A 22,696-nucleotide genomic window follows, 5' to 3' on the forward strand; every position below is an offset into this window, starting at 1 on the left:
AAACCCCAAATGACCTTCTCCAACAAGGCCACACCTCATAATCCTTCCCAACAGTTCTACCAATTGAGAAATAAACATTCAAACATATGAGCCTATGAGAGTCATTCATTCAAATCACAACACTAACCAAAGTCACATAACTAACTTTTGGCTTAAAATCAATGAATTGTCCTTGTAGATGATAATGTAAAGACTTAGTCTGTGCTTCCAGTGAAGTCTCATTTCTTAAACCAGAAAGTTACTCTGATGACTTATACTATACAATTTTGCATTTTTCTTTGTACACTAAACATATCCTATCAGCCAACTGTTGGGCAGAGTGCATGGAATCTTATGAAAGAAGTGGGAAATAGTAAGATCTGGAGAGGACAGGAGCTCTACAAAAAGAGCAACAGAACTAAAAAATTTGAGCACAGGGGTCTTTCCTGAGACTCATATTCCAACCAAGTACCATGCATAAAGATAACCTTGAACTCCTGCACAGATGTAGCCCATGGCAGTTTAGTGTCCAAGTGGGTTACACAGTAATGGGAAGAGGGACTGCCTCTGATATGAACTGATTGGCCTGCTCTTTGATCACCTCCCCCTGAGGGGGGAGCAGCCTTACCAGGCCGCAGAAGATGACAATGCAGCCACTCCTGATGAGAGCTGACAGACTAGGATCAGAAGGAAGAAGAGGAGGACCTCCCCTATCAGTGGACTTGGGGAGGGGCATGCATGGAGAAGGAGGAAGAAAGGTAGGATTGGGAGGGGAGGAAGAAGGGGTTTATGGGGGGATACAAAGTGAATAAAATGTAATTAATAAAAAAAAGCTGTAAATAAAGAAAAAAAATATTTACAGATATCTGGCTTATACAGTCAAAGGCAAGTTCCTGAAAAGCAGGGACTAGGTTTTGTTATGTTACATATCCTATAGTGCCTACAAACATTTCATTTTTTAAAAAAACTGGATAATACTGGACTTCCTTGTTTACAGCAGTAATATATTTTTATTAAAAACCACAAACATAAATATGCTCATTATTGGCATCTATATAGTATTTTTGATAAATGTATTTAAAAATAAAGTTGTACATCAAAATTTTGAACAATAACTATGACAATACAGTTAATTTCCGAGAAAAACCAATTTGACTTATAATATGCTATCTGCAATTTCTGTAGAAAATACAAACTGTATTAAGTTTAAAGGTATTTAAACTTTAATTGGATTACAAGGAACATCTCTTTAGGAAGAGGTGGAAGACTCAACTATAATTCTAATATTCAATATATTTACACAGCTATACATGAATATTTAAAACATGACTTGATTTATAAAATTTAACTTATATAATATTTTAAGGAACACACCTATTACCATAAAAAGTGTGGTAGGTATTTACAAAAACACTCATATCTCTGAAAAAGTTACCCAACATTTTACAGGAAGTTAGAACACCTATACTTTATTAGCAGCCTTTGGCAGGTCCAAAATAGACTTGAAGAGATTTTCAGAAACCTCAATAACGAAAGTGCTTTCAGTCCACAGTGACTTTAATGATAATTATGTAATCCTTCCTAAACCACTGGACTCATCCTGCCAAAAACTTTCAGGGAGAAATATATTGCGAAGATTCATTCTTAACAACAGACTTTTCCATCAACGGAGGAATGGATACAGAAATTGTGGTATTTTTACACAATGGAATACTACTCAGCAATCAAAAAGGAGGAAATCATGAAATTTGCAGGCAAGTGGTGGGATCTAGAAAAGATCATTCTGAGTGAAGTATCCCAGAAGGAGAAAGACAAACTTGGTATATACTCGCTTATATAGACCTACAAGACATGATAAACATAATGAAATCTACACACCTAAAGAAGATAATCAAGAAAGTGGACACAGGCGAAGGTGATTAATCCTCATTTAGAAAGACAAATGGGATGTGCCTTGAACTTATGACAGGAGTCTACCACAAAAGGCATCTGAAAGACTCTACCTAGCAGTGTTTCAAAGCAGACACTAAGACTCATAACCAAACCCTCGGCAGAGTGCAGGGAATCATATGAATGAAGGGAAGTTAGTATGATATGGAAAGGATTGGAGCTCTAAAAGGACCAAATATATCTGGGCACAGGGTCTTTTCTGAGACTGAAACTCAACCAAGGACCATCTATGGATATAACCTAGAACTTCTGCTCGGATGTGGCCTGTGGTAGCTCAGTAACCAAGTAGTTTTCCAAAGTAAGGGGGACACGGACTATTTCTAACAGGATCTCAAGGGCAGGCTGTTTGACACCTCCCCCCAGGGGAGGAGCAGTCTGTTAGGCCACAGAGGAGGACTTTGCAGCCAGCCCTGAAGATACCTGATAAAACAGGGACAGATGAAAGGGGAGGAGGTCCTCCCCTATCAGGGGACTTGGAAAGGGGCAGGGAGGAGACCAGGGAGGGAGTGTGGGGTTGGGGAGGGAATGAGGGAGCGGGATACAGCTGGGACACGGAGTTAAGAAAATGTAACTAAAAAGAAAAAATAAAATAAAAAAAAAAAAAAAAAAAACAACAGACTTTTCACTTTAAAAAATTATAATTTTATAAGTGTTTGACACAGCTTGATGAGACTATCTGGAATGCATTGGGAGGTAGTTTAATTGTGTTACTTGTTTGTATTTATTTGTCATTGCATTTCAAATGCTCTTGTGGGCCTGGAGAGATGGCTCAGTGGTAAACTGCACTTACTGTTCTTGCAGAGGTCCCAGGTTTAGCTCCCAGCACTGATGTAATGGCCCACAACCATCCCAGCTCCGGTTCCAACATATCAAATGCCCTCTTTTGACTTCTACAGACAACAGGGATGCGCAGGGCACACACATACAAAAACCTCACACACAAAAATAAAAATAAATCTAAAGTGCTCCGGTCAAGTCCTTGACAAATAACTCAGGAATATGCATATCCTGCTGCCACATTTTAAGCCTTCAAGAGAAAATAAACAGCCAGAAGTCTCAGGCGTTTCCTGCCTGGTGGCACCCTATCCACTCTTCCAGAAGAACCTATTTTAACTTTGTGCTGTGCAGTAGTCCAAATTTACTCCCACTACAGTAGTGCACAGTATACCTCATGTCCTCACACAGCCCCTGCCTGTGCCCCTCGCCTGCCCACGACAGGGGAGAGACTGTCTTCTTCATGTAAGGACTACTCTAGCATGGGTGCCAGGCACGAGCAAAGGATGGTAAAACTCTTTTGTAATGAGCCACAGAGAAAAATGGAACCATACAGTTTATATTAACAAATATAGAAAATGGCCATTTACAGACATGCATACTTACACTGCAAACTCTTTCTTGATTCTCATTTCACTTACAAATTCTTTTCAATTCAATTTATTAAATTAATACCTAAGTTCAATTCATTACAGCAATGGGAAAAAAAAAAAAAACAAAGTGCCAAAATAATTTAAATGATAATCCCAGTATTTTTTTAAAATAAGAAAAAAATTTTTTTAAATTTTTTATTAATTACACTTTATTCATTTTGTATCCCCCCATGAGTCCCTCCCTCCTCCCCTCCCGATCCCACCCTCCCTCCCCTTTCTGCATGCATGCCACTCCCCAAGTCCACTGATAGGGGAGGATCTCCTCTCCTTTCTGATCTTAGTCTATCAGTTCTCATCAAAAGTAGCTGCATTGTCCTCCACTGTGGCCTGGTAAGGCTGCTCCCACCTCAGGGGGAGATGATCAACGAACAGGCCAATCAGATTATGTCAGAGGCAGTCCCTCTTCCCATTACTATGGAACCCACTTGGACACTGAACTGCCATGGCCTACATCTGTGCAGGGGTTCCAGGTCATCTCCACGAATAGTCCTTGGTTGGAGTATGAGTCTCTGGGAAGTTCCCTGTGTTCAAATTATCTTGTTCTGTTGCTCTCCTTGTGGAGTTCCCGTCCCCTCCAGCTCTTACTATTTCCCACTTCTTACATAAAATTCCATTCACTCTGCCCATCAGTTGGCCATCAGGCTCAGCATCTGCTTTGACAGTCTATACTGCAGAGGCTTTCAGAGGCCCTCTGTGGCAGGTTCCAAGGTTGTTTCCTGTTTTCTTCTGGCTTTCAGAGGCCCTCTGTAGCAGGTTCCTAGGTTGTTTCCTGTTTTCTTTTTCTTTTGATGTCCATCCTCTTTGCCTTTCAGGATGGGGATTGAACATTTTAGTTAGGGTCCTCTCTTTTGCTTAGTTTGTTTAGATGTACAGATTTTGGTGGGTTTATTCTATGTTGTATGTTTATATGAGTGAGTATATACCATGCGTGTCTTTTTGCTTCTGGGACAACTCACTCAGGATGATCCTTTCCAGGTCCCACCATTTACTGCAAATTTCATGATTTCCTTATTTTTCATTGCTGAGTAATACTCCATTGTATAGATGTACCACAGTTTCTGCATCCATTCTTCAGTTGAGGGGCATCTGGGTTGTTTCCAGCTTCTGGCTATTACAAATAAAGCTGCTACAAACATGGTTGAGCAAATGTCCTTTTTGTGTACTTGAGCCTCTTTTGGGTATATGCCTAGGAGTGGTATGGCTGGATCTTGAGGAAGCGCTATTCCTAGTTGTCTGAGAAAGTGCCAGATTGATTTCCAGAGTGGTTGTACAAGTTTACATTCCCACCAGCAGTGGAGAAGGGTTCCCCTTTCTCCACAACCTCTCCAGCATGTGTTGTCCCTTGAGTTTTTCATCTTGGCCATTCTGATGGGTGTAAGGTGAAATCCCAGGGTTCTTTTGATTTGCATTTCCCTAATGGCTAATGAGGTTGAGCATTTCTTTAAGTGCTTCTCTGCCATTCGATATTCCTCTACAGAGAATTCTCTCTTTAGCTCTGTTCCCCATTTTTTAAGTGGATTACTTGGTTTGCTGCATTTCAGATTCTTTAGTTCTTTATATATATTATATATATTGGATATGAGTCCTCTGTCAGATAAAGGGTTGGTGATGATTCTTTCCCAATCTGTAGGCAGTCGCTTTGTTTTGATGACCGTGTCCTTTGCTTTACAGAAGCTTTTCAATTTCATGAGGTCCCATTTATTGATTGTTGCTCTTAGAGCCTGTGCTGTTGGTGTTATGTTCAGGAAGTTTTTTCCTGTACCAATGAGTTCTAGGGTATTCCCCACTTTTATTTCTAGCTGATTTAATGTGTCTGGTTTTATGTTGAGGTCTTTGATCCACTTGGACTTCAGTTTTGTGCAGGGTGATAAGTATGGATCTATTTTCATTTTTCTACATGTAGACATCCAGTTGGACCAGCACCATTTGTTGAAGATGCTATCTTTTTTCCATTGTATGGTTTTGGCATCTCTGTCAAAAATCAGGTGTCCGTAAGTGTGTGGGTTTATTTCTGGGTCTTCTGTTCGATTCCATTGATCCACCATTCTGTTTCTATGCCAGTACCATGCAGTTTTTATAACTGTTGCTCTATAGTACAGCTTGAGATCAGGGATGGAGATACCTCCAGAAGATCTTTTATTGTAGAGGATTGTTTTAGCAATTCTCAGTTTCTTGTTATTCCATACGAAGTTGAGAATTTTTCTTTCCAGGTCTGTAAACAATTGTGTTGGTAATTTGATGGGAATTGCATTAAATCTGTAGATTGCTTTTGGTAAGATGGCCATTTTTACTATGTTAATCCTGCCAAGACATGAGCATGGGAGATATTTCCATCTTCTCATATCTTCCTCTAATTCTTTCTTCAGAGACTTGAAATTTGTAGGCTTCATCCCAGGTATGCAGGGGTGGTTCAATATATGGAAATCCATCAATGTGATCCACCATATTAACAAACTCAAAGAAAAAAAACCACATGATAATCTCCCTAGATGCTGAAAAAGCATTTGACAAAATCCAACATCCATTCATGTTTAAAGTACTGAAGAGATCAGGGATACAAGGCACATATCTAAACATAGTAAAGGCGATATACAGCAAGCCTATAGCCAACATCAAACTGAACGGAGAGAAACTTAAAGCAATCCCACTGAAATCAGGGACAAGACAAGGCTGCCCACTCTCTCCATATCTCTTCAACATAGTGCTGGAAGTCCTTGCTAGAGCAATAAGATAGTTGAAGGAGATCAAGGGGATACAGATGCGAAAGGAAGAAGTCAAATTATCACTATTTGCAGATGATAGTATACATGAGTGACCCCAAAAACTCTACCAGGGAACTCCTACAGCTGTTAAACACCTTCAGCAAAGTGGCCGGATACAAAATTAACTCAAAAAAATCAGTAGCCCTCCTGTATACAAAAGACAAAAGGGCTGAGAAAGAAATTAGAGAAACAACACCATTCACAATAGCCACAAATGACATAAAGTACCTTGGTGTAACCCTAACCAAGCAAGTCAAAGACTTGTATGAAAAATTTTAAAGAAAAAAGAAATCCCAGAGAGTGTTTAAATCACTGGAACTCATATCACTACATCATTACATTCAAGGGTATGTATGCCAAATACAAAAATGATTTTAGAAGTTAGTTATCACCTTTAGCCTAAAACAGAATACTATATTTTCAATACAAATCATTAATTGTTGAAAGATACTTCAAAGAATTAAATAAAAAGGAAAGATGCCTATTACAGCTGCATAAATAGATCAATGTGGCCTACTAAGTGTAAGTTGAGGAGCTACCTCCTACTAAGAAAAATACCTTGACTTTGTTCTATTCTCTCTATTGCACACAACTATTAAGAGTATACACGATGTGTGCAGGCGACACAAGGGGTTTGGTTATTTTAATTAGACGCATACTGTTTACTATGCTTCTCCCTCCCTTCGCCTACCAAAACACTTATAAAAGATTGTGTGTGTATGTGTGCACACACACACACACATGCACTGTATACAAATGGGCGCAAGTGGTCATATGCATGAAGGCCAGAAGGAAAGTGTCCTGCTCTAACACATTCCACCTTATCCCTTTAAGAGAGGGTCTTTCACTGACCACAGGGCTAGGCTAGTGGCTAGAACCCCAGTGATTCTCCAGTCTCCACTGCCACCCCCACCCCCCGCCCCCGCCCTGTAGCACCAGGATTACAGATGTGTACAGCAATGCTAAGCTTTATACATGGGTTCCAGAATCTGGACGCAGGTTTCATGCTTGCAAAGCAAGTGCTCTGATATGCAAAACCATCTTCCCAGTCCAGGATATGGTCTTACCACTATAAAATAATGCAGGAGCAACAGAAGTCAGCCTAGAAGGCAAGAGGTAGCTTGAAATGATCTGATATACACACAAATTCCTGCACTAGTGATGCATATAAATAGGAATCATTAAATTCCAGCCACGGGCACATCGTGTAAAATGTCTCTGAACAATAAGAATTTCATGGACGTGGAGCCAAAGGTGGGGAAGAAAAACCCAGGATTCTTTGTATAAGTCACAACAACAGATATCTTTATAACCAAAGAATTGATAATATCAAGGAGCTGTCTCCTCTATTTTGAAATGTTTTAGTTTCTCTAATATACATATGTATCTTGTATACTATTAATAATTTATATAAACAAAATGGATGGCATCTTTACATTTCATAAAAACAAAAACATTCTGATCATAAACATAAATTCATTGTTTTGGATATAAGATTAATGTCTAAGTTATTTATAATTTTATAAGCAATTTAAAATAACCACCATTTTAATGAATTAAAGATTACCAAATGGCAAAGGTCAGTTCATTAGCACCAGGGAAATTGACGATTTTAGATAATACTATGCTAGTTACAGCACAGGGGAAGGAATAAGTATATAGGTGTGAATTTTACTTAATTCCTAGACATTTGGGGCCACTTCAATTTAGTTATAACACTAGACTCTTATAGGTTGTTCTGGCTAAATAACTGTTTAGCATGAATTACTGGAAAGAGCTGTACTAAAGGCAAGTAAACCTCTGTCATTAGAAGCTATGTGATCTTGGACATGTCCCTCAGCCTCAAGTAGACTCCACGAGTGAAGGAAAGCTGATTTCTGCATCCTGTCTACCTGCAACATTCAGAAACTGAATGCTTGAAATTCACCTTCACACTAAAAGGTCTGAAAATCAAGTAACTATTTGTAGCAAACATGCAGGGCCAAACTACACACTAATAAATGCAGTCAGTCTACGTTTTTCCTTCTATGATCTGACTACCACTGAAGAAATTTCCAGAGCTTGGGGAAAACAGGCCTTTGCTTTAACTGGCTACAGTTCCATGATTATATAAAATTATATAAACAAACAAGGTTTTACTGTCCTCAACTAAAATGGAGACAAAGTTGTCAGCACAGTCTATCTCAATGGTACTAAAACTTTGGTCCCAAGATATAGAAATTTTCTCAGAAATACAGATTCTTGGGTTCATTCCTGACAGCCTGTATCAGAATCCTCCATTTTAACAAGTGTTCCATGCATGCATGTTAATGTTTGAAACTCTTAGGTTTCAGACTCTTGAGTCGACTTTCTGTAATAATTATAAATAGTAAATGAATTCAGTAATATCACCTTAAAAGTGAAACTTAAACTTACATCATCCTTATTAAAATATTAAATGGTACCCCTTAAAAAAAAAAAAAAACAGTGAATTCGCTAAATCAAGATAAAATATTACCATGTATGGATGTAACCTAGAACCTCTGCTCAGATGTAGCCCTTGGTAGCTCAGTATCCAAGTGGGTACCCTAATAAGGGGAACAGGGACTATTTCTGACAGGAACTCAATGACTGGCTCTTTGACCTCCCCCCACCCTGAGGGAGGAGCAGCCTTGCTAGGCCACATAGGAGGACTTTGCAGCCAGTCCTGAAGAGACCTGATAAACCAGTAGTATCAGATGAAAGGGGAGAAGGTCCTCCCCTATCAGTGGACTTGGAAAGGGGCAGGGAGGAGATGAGGGAGGGAGAGTGGGTTTGGGAGGGAAAGAGGGAGCGGGATATAGCATGGATACAAAGTTAACAAACTGGAACTAATATTAAAAAAATAAAAAAATTGGAAAAAATAAAATATTTATTAAAGTAAAATAAATTATTAAATAAATTTTATTTATTTATTTTAGAAACAGATTTATGCCATGTAACCTAGACTGAGCTTGAACTCATAATCCTTCCATCTCAAGAGTCCCAAGCACTGGAATTAAAGGTACGTACACCTGGGTATACATTACTTTATATTTTTGTATATTGTAACAATAAAATACTGTTCTTTATTTTATTAGCCTAAGGCATAGCATTTATGAATCAAGAAGAAAAGGTGATTATAGTCTGTAAAACTGTACCTTGAAATCTGCTAATCTGACCTTATCAGATATCCGCCATGTTGCACAAGCTCCTTACCTGACCAGTGTCCCGTGGAGAGGCCAGATCTGTCCGTGCACGTCTCACTGACAGGTCTAAACACTGTCTCCCATCCACCAGTAGCATAGCGCCAATTCTGAGACTCCAAGATGAGCGTTCGCCTGGTGCCATACGCAATCATGAAGCAGTAGACCACGTGGTGGAGCTGACAGCCATAGCCACAGCCCTTGTTGATATTACACACCAGCTTCCTGGCTTTGCTGCAGTCCTTGGGATTCTGCCAGTCAGCAGTGAAGGAAAAGACAGAAGAGGATAACTTCGAATTTTGGCCACAGGTATTAGAATCTACATAATAAGCCAGAAGTGGTGCAGCATATTTCTTATTTAAATAAAGAATCAGGCCTTATGGATGTTATCCAATAACAAAATTCAATACAAATTTGATATGCATATTTTAGAGATGACAGAGAAAAAGCACTGCTTTTGAAATATCCCTAAATAAATGTGAAATTAAGCAGTTACATTAAAAATAGTCTCTTACTTTTCTATCACTCAGAACATACAAGTGTGAACAGTCTTGAATAAAAGTTGCAAACCCTGAGATGGTGATGGAAGACGGGTTCCACGTACCAGCAGCACTTCAGCACTCACAGTTTACATTCTATGACAAAATCCAAATAAACTTAAAGGAAAAGCTGCAATTCAACCATTAATTTAGTCCCAGAAATTGAATGCTACAGACAAAACCCATGTTTCCATCAAGAAACTAAGGGTACAGAGGAACAGGTGTGATGGGTCAGTGAGGGAGGGCACTTGTCACTAAGCCTGATGATAGGAATCATATGGTAGAAGAGAACTGAATCCTGTGCATGTCATGCAGTAACTACACACACACAAACACAAACACACTCGCAACTTCCTTAAGATATTGAGTAAAGGAAGTTCAACATTTAACACTTACAAAATATCAGTCATTGAACTTCTTTTTTTTTTATTGAAAAAAAAGTTTATTTGGGCAGTTACAGAGGGTCAAGACTCAATTATAGTGAGAAGGCGTGGCAGCAGGAGCAGGAAACTGAGAGCTTACGCCTTGAACTTGGCACATGAAATGTGTGAATTCTATTTTTTTATAATTTCTTTTTTTAAATTTTTTATATTAATCACAGGTTATTTATTTTGTATCCCAGCCATAGTCCCCTCCCTCATTCCCTCCCAATCCCACCTTCCCTCCCTTAACTCTTCCCTGCCCCTTTCTAAGTCCTCTGATAGGGGAGGACCTCCTCCCCTTCCATCTGACCCTAGCTTATCAGGTATCTTCAGGACTGGCTAAGAACTTCTTTATAACAAACTTGATGACAGCTACCAGCAATTTTCACAAGTGAATGTAGAATACTTGTATTGTAGCTATCCTTAAATTGTGATGTGCCTTTTTTGTTTGTTTGTTTTAACTAGGAGGCTCATTTTTATTTTTCTATATTTCCTACAAATAGCAAATGTTTAGTATGAAAATTTTAATTCTGCTCTAATGTAGATGAGCAGTTAATAAATATCCCTAGCCATCTTGGTTTCTCATAACAGCTTGTCTTAGTTAAGACTCTTTAGTTTGAGATTCCAGGCTATTTTTCCCCCTGAAAGGGAAGAGAAAAATGACCACTTTCAGAAATAGAATCCCCAGCCCCACCATATATCAAGAAAAATTTTCTATGAACCTTGACTAATACAGCCAGCAAGCTTCTGCTAACAAGAGCTCTACTTAGAAAAGCTAAGATAATGAGGCTATAGAACAATTCTGAAGGAAAACTGAGAAAAGGAAATGTAGTACCATCACTTCAAAAGCACCTTTTACACGCATATGTTACAGCATCTGGTCATCTTTACATCAAAGCTGAACTGACATCACCAAGAACCTTGAGTTAAAGCATTAATGAATCTGAGAAGCCCTGAAAAAAAATCTGCTAGATTTGGTCAATATTGTTTCCATATTCAAGCATAAGAATTATAGATTCTTTTACTTGACTATGAACTTATAACAGAATCATGAGGAAATTAACTTATCCCAGTTGCTACAGCCACAAAAGCCTTGAGAGATCCAAAAAAAAGTGAGATGTTGTATGGGAATGAAGGAAATGTACACACACACACACACACACACACACACACACACACACACGGTGGGGGAAGAAAGTAGGCTTATTAAGTACACTGCAAGGGGAAGTGGGCTGGGCAGTAGCAAGGGTACTGTCACAGCCTGTATCTTAGCATATAAGCACCCTGGGAAGTGTTAGCATGATTGGAGCAAAGTGTTTTGAAGCATTATTACTGCTCAGCAACTTTTCATGGGAGTAGATAAATATTACTTGCTGATTTTTATGACTAGTAGCAAATATAGAACTTGAATATCTCTCAAAGTCATATCAAAAAGTCCCCCATATATGTTTGATAAGCAACTCTTTAAGGCATTTTAAATATATTGAATATTACAAAGGTAATACAGAATATTCTTAGATACTACACTCTTTCTTCTATCTCTATGTTTTACATAAGCTGTCTTTTCATCTTAAGGAACAAATGTGTGAAAACAAAATCAGACAATTATTTGGCCTTTAGTGTAGACCCTAGAGCTTTTACGTAAAAGAAGACTGCCATCTACATGTAACAGAAACTATGTGCTAGGCTTTCCTGGAATAAATGCTCTAAATTTTTCATATATGTCATAGGTAACAGAAAGAAGAAAAAACATTTATTATGCTTGATTCTCAGAAGGGTCTATATATAGAAAACACTCAATGGAGTACCCCAAGACAGAGAATGACAAGCAAAACTGGGGAGCTGGAACAATGGCTATAAGAAAAACAAAGGAAAGCCACAACCTTTGGTTTTGCCAAAATAGCAATATTAAAAATATAAAAAATTTAAAGGATGCTGTTCATAAAAGATCCACAAAATGCAGAAGACAGGGGGAAAAGGTATTTGAGTTTATAGCACAATATTAGGTACCAGAATAAAGATTCAGGACAAAGTGAGTCGGTATTTCTCAGGTAATAAAGAGGGATTCTTTCTTTTGAAAACAAGTGACAAATCTGAGATTGATAAGGATCACAGGGATGGAAAGGAACTTCACAGGAACACCCTAATCAGAACTGTCTTTATCATCCAGTGCTGTTAGAATAACAAGTACTGTTGTTTATAGATTTATAGATATCTACAAAAGGAGAAAAATTCATAGTTCCATAACCTTCAAATTAATTACCCAGTAGCCTTTATCAATTACAACTGATGCTGGTTTTCTAATATCTGGCTGCCAAAGTCCTGAAGGTGTGTCTTACTGAGGACAAGAAGACAGAATGCTGTGTTACTAAAGAAGCTTTGCTCCAATCATGCTAACACTTTTTCAGGGTGGTTCTGTCTGATGATAAAATCTGTTCTACAATAGTTTTTGATATACTTAAAAGTGTCTCGTCTATATGAATCTCTACCAGTTATGTAAGACTGCATGTAAGTACTTGCTTTATGTTGTGATTCTTATCAATCATTCCTTTCCTTTTATAGAAAAGAATTTCCTTCATCCGCTACAACTCATATAGGAGATTATGATATATTCCAACAAAAGAAAGATCACTAAAAAATTCTTTTTATGTGGGAGTAAAAGATGAGGGAATACATATTGAAAATGTCCCAGTGGGTCCCAAAAGAGAAAGTCTCCTTTACTTCAGCATCCTTCCATCTTCAGTGTCACCAACTGACCAATCAAATCTTAGGTATTTTATACAAGCACTAAGCTTTTAACATATTTAGTAACCCTGGACAAGGTATCTGACAGAATAAGAAAACAAACATAAAATTTAGTAATCGACAATTTGAATATCCTGATATTGTGATAAATGAAGAAAGGAATGGAAGATGAAAACTCACTTTCAGCTAGACTGAAAGAATAATGAAAAAAATTACAGCTATTAATATGTGAATGCTTTAAAGATATAGCTTATTAAATGTAAACATAGATGGAAAGGAATTTTTTTCTTTTAAGAACAAATTACAAATCAGATTGGTAGGAATTTATCATGATAGAAAAAATTTTACAGAAAATACACTTAAGATTATCCAATTCTGGAGAATTACTGTAAAAACAAAGTTAAAATATAAGCTATAAATCATGGCATTTTCACAGAAACATATACACATCATTTTCCTCTGCTTGCTTGCGTGTATGTGTGTGTGTGCATGTGTGTGAGGTACTGAGGAATGAGGCTAGTGTCTCTTGAACGCTATGAAAGCACTCTACAACTTATATTCTCAGCCTTCTTTTTTAATTTTTCATCTAACTGGATAGTAGTTTGCGGTTTTGTTTTTTCTAATTTTGGGTTTTTTGTTGTTGTTGTTGTTATGTTGTTGTTTTGAAGACAGACTCTCACAATGTAGCCCTGGCTGGTTTGGAATTTACTCTGTAGACCTGGATTTCTTCAAACTTGTGGCAATCTTCCTGTCACTGCCTCCTATTTTCTTTTTATTTTGAGACAAAGTCTCACTAAATTGCTTAGGATGCCTTTCAAGTAGTTCTGCTGCTTCAACTTCCCATTAGCTAGGATTCTCGGATTCTAGGCCTTCACCACCAAGGCTGGCTGTATGGGGTTTTCTTAAAGATTCATCAATAGGCATGTAAGGTTCAGTTCTTTACAATAAAGATAACTGACCAAATTTTAGAATGACAAGATTAACTTAAATAAAAATGCAAGACAATTATCCCTAATGAAAGAGCTTCGGAAGAAGAGGTTTCAGAGATATTTTTGTTCTAGTGAAGGCTTTGCCTTGAACTCAAATGCATGATTTTGCTTCAACTCATTAATTTAAAAATGAGATAAGAATGATCTCAATTCTTAACCTCTCCCTTTCAATCCCTCTTTCACTACAGAGATACTATGGGGCTAATGAGATAGTATACACTCAAAATTACTTTAACTATGCTGTTCAGATAATCTGAGAGACACTACTGGACTCTGTAGAAATGCTGGACTGAGCCCAGAGCCCTGCGCATGCCAAGCACGTTCTTTATCACTGAGCTACATTTTCACCTGAATCACTGATTTTTGCTATTTAAGATATTCCCTGTATACAAATAAATAAAAGCATCTTTGAAGTACAAATTCCACTCACAGTGTAATTTCTCACTTATTTTTTTTTCACAAGTGACTAAAAACATTATGAAGAATGGCTAAATAAGCAGCAAATAAAAACATGTAGTCAATATAAACAGGACATAACATCCTCATTCATGACTTAAAGAAGAAACACTCAGTAACTATTGGCTTAACTGAATCTGTCTGAAGTCAAAGCAGATGTTCACCCTCACAAAACTAAATTCGTAAGTGGCAAGGCAGATTTATGAATTTTGGTTTCTCGCTCTATCTTCCCTAAGATGTCTTCAATACAAGAGGCAGCAAGAAATGTTAAGTTCAGAGCACCTAGCTGGCTTCTTTTATGGTCTACTAATTAAGATTCAGAATCCCAGGGGAACCTTCCACCCCTTTCTTAAGAACATTCCTTCCATTGGGAGGCATTAAGTCACAGAAAGCTCCCTTTTCTAATGAAGAAAGCTTGGTAAAACAACAACAATAACAAAACAGGTAAGTTAAATTTTATTGTGCTCTTTGTATTCTCTAATCACAACACTATAAACAGTTTTTTGTTTGACTGTAAAGATTTGCAATATGCAGCTTTGTGTAGGTAATGAAGAAAAGAGTCATTAATACTGTGGTAAAAGCATTTCATTGTATTGGCAACAATCTCATTTCACTTCTCTAAAATTATTTTCAAAACTAATGAAGAAACGGTAATGAAGTAACTAAGAAAACTGAAGTACTGCATGTTGGTAATTAAAATGAAGACTCTGAGCATAGTTAATAGCCGTGAAAGTGAAAGTTGAAAACATGCTCATTTTTAAAAGCCAAGACTGGAAATTACTGGCTGTCGACATATTAAACAAGAACATTTCCCTAGCAGAGTTAAGATGGTCCACCCTTGCAGCAAAGAGCAATTCATTGCAAGTGGTAAGTGCACTGCAATAGCTCAGACCCAAGCAGGCTACCAAGTGCTTCAAGAAATCAATTTCCCTGTGGGTATTCTGTAAAATTTAACTTTGGAAGCTTAATGGAGAAAAGATATCAAGATACACAGTTTACAGATGGTTAGACTGGCACACTGCAGACAGTTATTGTTCAGTATAGGAAAAGAGTTTACTGTGTTAGGTAAAGCAGCAATTGGCTTCTTTTACACATATTTTTAAAGACTTTGGCTCTCTGCCTACATCTCTCTATTAAACAATTTAAACTCATTTCTGAAAAATGAAATTCTATAGCTGTAATACAAAGTAACAAACAAACAAGAAAGATGCCTTTTGCTGTGGATCTGGGAGAGAGATCTGCCGTCTCTAGCTATTGCAGGTAGCTTCTACGAGAGCACTGCTTTTGACTCAGCAGTCCTGTACACCCCGACAGTCTAGGGAACATCTTCTGCTCCCACAGACATGGCAGAGAACTAGTAAGACATGTGCAGCCCAATGCCCCACTCTAGTGCATGATGCAAACAAAACTCCTTCCAAAGAAAGAGACGAAATACTACGTCAACTCCTGCTCATCTTTTATAAAAAGGCGCAGGGTAATTCTTTAAACACCTAACTTTTCTCTCTAAGTTTATAACCCTATTCCCAGCTGAAGTGGTAAGAGATAAAAACAGCATTCTTTGAAAATTAAGATAGAACTTCAGGAAAGTCCTCTATCATCTTAAGTTGTTTCATTAGGCTTTCTTACCTTTCAAAAGAAAGACTACAAAAAAAAAAAAAAAAGATTTGGTAGGTACCGAGGGCATGTGGATGAGGGAGGCAGGAAAAGAAGAAAGAAGAGTGTGGGGGGGGAGGGGTTAGAAATGAAAACAAGCCTATTAGCCCTACCATAGGCAGGATGAAAAGATGAAGTAATAGCACAAGGAAACTGCATACTTTGTTCCTGTGCAACAACTGCTGCAATGTTATTCTCTCATTCATTCATTCATTCATTCATTCATTCTCTCTCCCCTCTCACCCCACTCCTCTTTTTCTCTCTCCCTCTGGACATGCACGCACACAAGCTCATGTGTACATGCTTGCATATTTGGGTATATACACGCTTGTGTGTATTGGTACATATAGAAGCCAGAAGGAAACAGGGTTTCTCATTGGCTTGGAGCTTACCAACGTAGGCTAGACTGACCATTGAGGCCCAGGTATTTCTGCAGGTACCATCATGCCTAAGGCTCTTTAAGGTGAATTCTAGAGATCAAACTCATGACTTCATGCGTGCATAGCAGACACTATTTTGCTAATGTTTCTGCCCCATGATGTGCCATTCTTCTGGGTAGTACTGACCTTATACCACTTATTTACCCACTATTTTGAAAATCAAATCTGACTACCTCTACTTTAGTATTGAGGTTTCACATCATTTCTTCATGCAGCTTAACACATACTGAGAATCCACGGCTACCTGAGAACAAATCTCTCTGGAATCACCTAAGTACGTGTTTTTAAAGGGGAGAAACACTTAAGAACATTTTTTTTTCCTCAAACTACCTTCATATAATTAACAGTGCTCAAATTCATTCTTTACTATTCAAAATATTTACCAATTTAACACGCAATAAGTTACAATAAGTTACTGTGTACCTTCTATAAAGTTTTTCCCAAGGAATACCTATTATTCAACTATAGTTCATTTTCAAAACCAGAAAAAAATATATAAAAATACTATTAACTAAATCCTAAGCTTTGTGTATATTTTAACTTTTTAAAAACCTTTTAAAAATTTCATTCATTCATTCATTATTACAAAGGGTGGGAAGAGCAAGTGCCACGATGTACATGTGGAGGTCAGAAGGCAACTGTTAGGATTTCTTTCCAGTACGTGGGCCCGAGGTATTGAACTCAGGTCATCAGGCTTGACTGCAGCCTCTTTTTAAGTACGGACCCATCTCACTAGTCTCCTTTTTAACAGTTTTTATATGACTCAGATATTCTAACCTGTACTGACTTGTGCAACCATTATCATAATCATGATACTTGCTATTCCATCAAAAACAAAACAATACAAAATCCTTGTGCTACCCCTTAAGTAGTTTCTGGAGGTTGTAAGAATTTTCATCTTGTTATATGGACAATGACATGGAAGATCTGTTTTATGTAAGGGGACCCAGCATCAAGAATGAACTTGAGTGGAAACCTAGACATTACTTCTCTGACATTTTCAAAGAGGTGATATATTAAACAGATATTATATTATACAGTTTTCAAATAAAGTTTTAAAGAATTATTTTACTTCAAAAAAGACTTATTTTATTTTTATTTTATGAGTGCTTGCCTGTATATATTGTATGCTATGTGTGTATGTGCACCGTGTATATTTCCTGTGCTTGCAGAGGCCAGAAAGGGTACTGGGTCCCCTGCAACTAAAGTTACAGATACTTGTGAGCTGCCATGTGGGTGCTGGGCACTAAGCCTTGCTCCTTTGTAAGATTAGTGAGTAATCCCAACTGATGAGCCATCTCTGCAGACCCTGTTCACCCTTCAGTCATAGTCCCAAACATGGGTCCCTGGAAAGCACTGACCTATTCTCTAGACTCTCACCATTCTGAAACATTGTAACAGTAACCATAGTTTTAACCTTTGAAGATGTTTTCATCAGTCACTGTTACGTGCTTGAGATCAATTCAAGTTGAATTGATTCATTTCATACTGCTAATGAGTAGTATTCTATTGTGTTGCTCCCACGGAACCATAGCTTATTTGCTTATTGAATGAGTGACATTTGGTTGTTTTGTTTGAAGCTATTAAAAATTAAGTTACTACGAGCATGAGTATATAGGTTTCTGTGTAGATATGGATATTAATTTTTCTATGACAAAAAAAAACAAGAATGTGGTTGTTGAGTCATATGGGAGGGGCATATATGACTAGTATAGGAAACTGACGAACTGTTTCCTTTATCTTTACATTCCCAAAGTAATGTATGAGTGCTGGTTACTTCGCATACCTGGAATTTTGCTTTTGTTTTGTTTCCCCTTCATCATTCCTGACAGTTGTTATCTCTTTGGGTCTTTAAGTTGCATTCTCTTAACAGCCACTCAACATTTCTTCCTTTTGGAACGAGAGGTTGCAATACGTGCTGCATACAACCTTTGTGTGATATGTGATTTATGAAGATTCTCTTCTTCTCTGTGACTTTGCATTCCTTTAACAGGGTAGTAATTTGTTGATCAAAAAAATGTTAATATTGATATTGAATAGGAGTGGTGAAACATTAGTATTTCTTTATATATTTTATTTAATCTTTCATTGCAATTCCTCCTCTGGGCTTTCCTGTTGCAAAGTCCGCAGACTCTGCTAACTCTTCTTCAGTCTTCATCCTCTGCTGTTCAAGTGGCCCAGCTCTACTGCTTTAGCCTCCAGTGCACCAGTTCCTTTCTCTGCCACTTCTACAATACTAAACCCACTGGAATCCAATGTGCTTTTCACCACTAAAATTTCCATGTAGTTCTTTCTTCTATCACTTATTTCTTTGCAGAGGCTTTCTTTTTTTCTTTTTTTGTGTGTGGGGAGCCTGAATTACAGTTTTTGTAAAACCTTTGTCAGATGATCCCAACACCTGTGCTGTCTGCTGATTATCATTCATCATTTAAATTGAGATTTTCCTGGTACTTGATATGATGAGACTATTTGCATTTTCTATTTTAGTAAGCAGTCACATTGTTTGGCTTCACAATAAATGTTTTTGCCATCTCTTTAAGGGCCTTAGTTCAAATGTCAAGTTAATGGATAAAATCTTTTTGGCATTGCAGTGAGATCACTCTGCTTGAACTGATCACAGGGCATGTAGGAGTATGATTAAGATTTGTCACTAAACCATATTCATGATGTATTAAGCTTTACAATTGCAGCACCACTTCTAACTTCTGGGAAACTTTTACAATAAGAAGTTGAATAAATATACCAAAAACTGAAAAATTCTAATAGAGCTCAGCATACATTCAAGTGAAAAGAAAACGATAGTTGCGAGGTGTGTTGCTGCACCCCGAGATAATGTGGGTGGGAAGAAATAACTGCAGTGTTACGAGCTATTCCCTTCTAGGATCACAGATGCTAAGAGCCTCCTCTGCGATTCCGCAACTTAATAAAACATTACGTAGAGCCTTCTTATTACCGATAACTAAGATGATGTGATCATATACGAAATGAACTTAGAATGACAGCATGTAGCGAGCTGTAGAGGGCACAGTGTCACAAATTCATAGAAGTCCCATTAGGCATGTCAAGAAATATTTACACTCTTGCCAAAAATGCCTAAACTGTGTAACCAATTTGGCAAGAATTTTGAATGGAAGAGCTAAATTTAGTATACTGTAAACAATGCCTAAAGTAAACATACTACTGAAAATTAAAAATTATAAAGACTATTGTCAAATGTCACAAAAATTATTAAAAGAAATAAAGCAAATGACACAGTAATCTATGTAGAAATTTTGATGCAATTTGCAAAAATATTTACTTGGCCTAATAAGTAGTTTTGGGAAAATTGCAAAATGTAAGATCAATATACAAAAGTCAACTGTATTTTTACATATATGTAATAGTAAAATACACATATTGTACACTATAAATAAAATACAAATGATTTATGACAATATTTTTAAAAAAAGGGGTTGGAGAAATCATACTATCTAATTTTAATTCATACTATAAAGCTATAGTAACAAAGATGGTATGGTATTGACAGAACAGACATAACTATACTACCTGGTTTTCAACAAAAGCATTAAAGTAACGGAGAAAGGCAAGTCTCTGAACACATGGCTTAAGTAAGCAAGAAAATGAACCTGAATAATTGGTTCATATCAAAACTCCAAACGAATCATGGACCTAAATGTTAACAGTTCAGTCATAAAACTGGAAGTGGAGAGGCTTGTACAAAGCCCTGAATTCTATTCCTTGTAAGAGAAAATAAATAAATGAATAAATTTATGGCACCAGGCATGTGCATGGTGCATATACATACAATGCAGGCAAATACCCATACACATAATTTTAAAAAATTCTTTAAAAAAGAGAAAATAATTAAGCTACAAACTGGAAGAAAAAATTTCTATATTAATAATCTAGAATATTCCATATCTAGAATAAAGAGCCTTAGTAACTTAGTCACAAGAAAACAAATATCCCAACTAAATGTTGACCAAAAGATTTGAACAGGTACTTCAGTAAAGCAGGTCTAAGGGAGTTGGGAAGATAGCTCAGCTGGCTTGCCTCATAGCATGCGGAGTTGAGTTGATCACCAGAACTCATGTGAAACAAGCTGGGCAGGGTGACGTGTTTCAAACAGAACAAAACAAAACAAGTGATAAGCACCTGAGGAGTGACAGCTGGTTTTGTCTCCTGCCTAACCCAAGTGTATGTGCACTGCTACTTGCATGAACTCGCACAAACATGCACATACACACACACACAGGATAGTATACAAAGATGGTAAATAAGCAAATAAACAGGTACCATCCAACTACAGTCAAAAGAAAATAGGGGAGGAGCAGGCCTGTTAGGTCACAGAGGAGGACTCTACAGCCAGCCCTGAAGATACCTGATAAAACAGGGTCAAATGAAAGGGGAGGAGGTCCTTCCCTATCAGTGGACTTGGAAAGAGGCAGGGAGGAGACCAGGGAGGGAGTGTGGGGTTGGGGAGGGAATGAGGGAGCGGGATACAGCGGGGACACAGAGTTAACAAAATGTAACTAAAAAGAAAAATAAAATTAAAAAAAGAAAATACAAACTAAACCCGTGGCTTACTATTAAAAACATCCTAAAAATGGCTAAACTACGAAGACCGACTATACCAAGTATTAATGAGGATGTGGGAGAACTGGCTAAGAGTGTAAACAGGGACACCAAAATAGATCACTGGGGTAAAGGTGCCTGAGGTCAGTCCACAGAACCCACATGGTGGAAGGAGAGAACCAGTTTTAGCAAGTTGCCACTCAACCTCACGTTTATGCCTACCTTACATGTAGGTGCATGCTCACATACACAAGTAAATGAATAAATACAAGAAAAGAGAAGGTAAATGTAAATAGTATACCTATTTCTGAAACCAGCATCAGATGGTGTCCACACATGCCCCCATTCCTAAGCCAGAAGCAACTTCCAACTGATAACTATTTTCAAATGAAAATTTAGTTTTCTCCAAGACAGTCTCACTGGGAAACAAACAGCCCTAAAGGCAGGCTGCATGTCTAGTAGTAGATGGCCAACAGAAAACAAACTCAAAGGCATTTTTGGAGGTTCCTTGTTGCATAATATCATGTTGTGACTTTCCCTTTCCTTTATTTATTCATTTTAAATTTTTTCTTCTGCATATATATTATGGCTTCAGGTTTCAGGTTTTTATGGGATTCCTGAGTGTGCTGATGAGTGGGTTTCTGCATCTATCCCCTGTTTCTCATGCTTTTTGTGAGGGCTCTTTTCCTCTGTTTGTTTTGTCCTATTCTAATGTGTTTGGTTTTGTTTCATCTTATCTTATTACAGTCCTTCAGAAGCCTGTTTTCTAATGAGAGACAGAAAGGGGATGGACCTGGACTGGAGGAGAGGTGTGGAGGAACTGGGAGAAGCAGAGAGAGAAGAAACCATAATCAGGATATAATTTATGAAAAAAAATTCAATTTAAAAAAGAAGAAGAAAACCACACTAAACACAATATTTTAGGTACTGGAATAACTGTTCTAGAATATTCAGACACACCAGTAGAAAAGAGTAGAATTCCGAGAATTGTGCTGGGTAGATATCTGTTTCCTGTACCGCATCATTTCTACTGAGAACCACGGTTTATTATATTTATAATAAATTAGTTGTTTTGTTTTGTTTCTTTTCTTTTTCCAGACAGGTTTCTCTGTGTAACAGGGCCTTTGCTGTCCTGGACTCACTTTGTAGACCAGGCTGGCCTCTAATTCACAGTAATCCTTTTCCCTCTACCTCCTAGAGTGCCAAGATTATAGGCATACACCACCACATCAGGCTAATAAATTAGATTTTCAATAAGGATGATGAAACTAAAATTATGACTATCTGATATTTTATCTATTAATTTGGGAAATATTAAATTCCTGAGCTCTGAATTATTATGGAAAGCAAAAGTATTATGAGTGTGTCCGCTTCTATAACTGTCACTTTGGGATGCATGGCAAAGGGAAGAATGAGTGAAAAACCTCAAAGTTTTCTCAACTTGAAAAAAATAAACATATATTCTACCCTTAGATATTTTGAAAAGCATGAAAGCATAAGCTCATGTAAATGTCTATATGTGGCTGTTTAAAAGTTTATTCATAGTAAGCTCAAAC

General features: G+C 37.5%; 1 protein-coding gene across 3 annotated transcripts in view; it reads right to left on the minus strand.

Moving 5' to 3' along the window:
- Fut8 (fucosyltransferase 8) overlaps positions 1 to 22,696 on the minus strand; it is a 230,500-nt gene that overhangs the window by 54,623 nt on the left and 153,181 nt on the right. For all 3 annotated transcript variants that reach the window (XM_055595342.1, XM_055595341.1, XM_055595343.1), the window contains one exon: positions 9,335 to 9,572. In XM_055595342.1, coding sequence (XP_055451317.1) covers positions 9,335 to 9,572 — 238 coding nt within the window. The remainder of the gene's footprint in view (positions 1 to 9,334; positions 9,573 to 22,696) is intronic.

Source organism: Psammomys obesus, unplaced genomic scaffold (genome assembly GCF_907164565.1).
Source record: "Psammomys obesus unplaced genomic scaffold, mPsaObe1.curated_primary_1811, whole genome shotgun sequence".
Taxonomy (NCBI): Eukaryota; Metazoa; Chordata; class Mammalia; order Rodentia; family Muridae; genus Psammomys; species Psammomys obesus.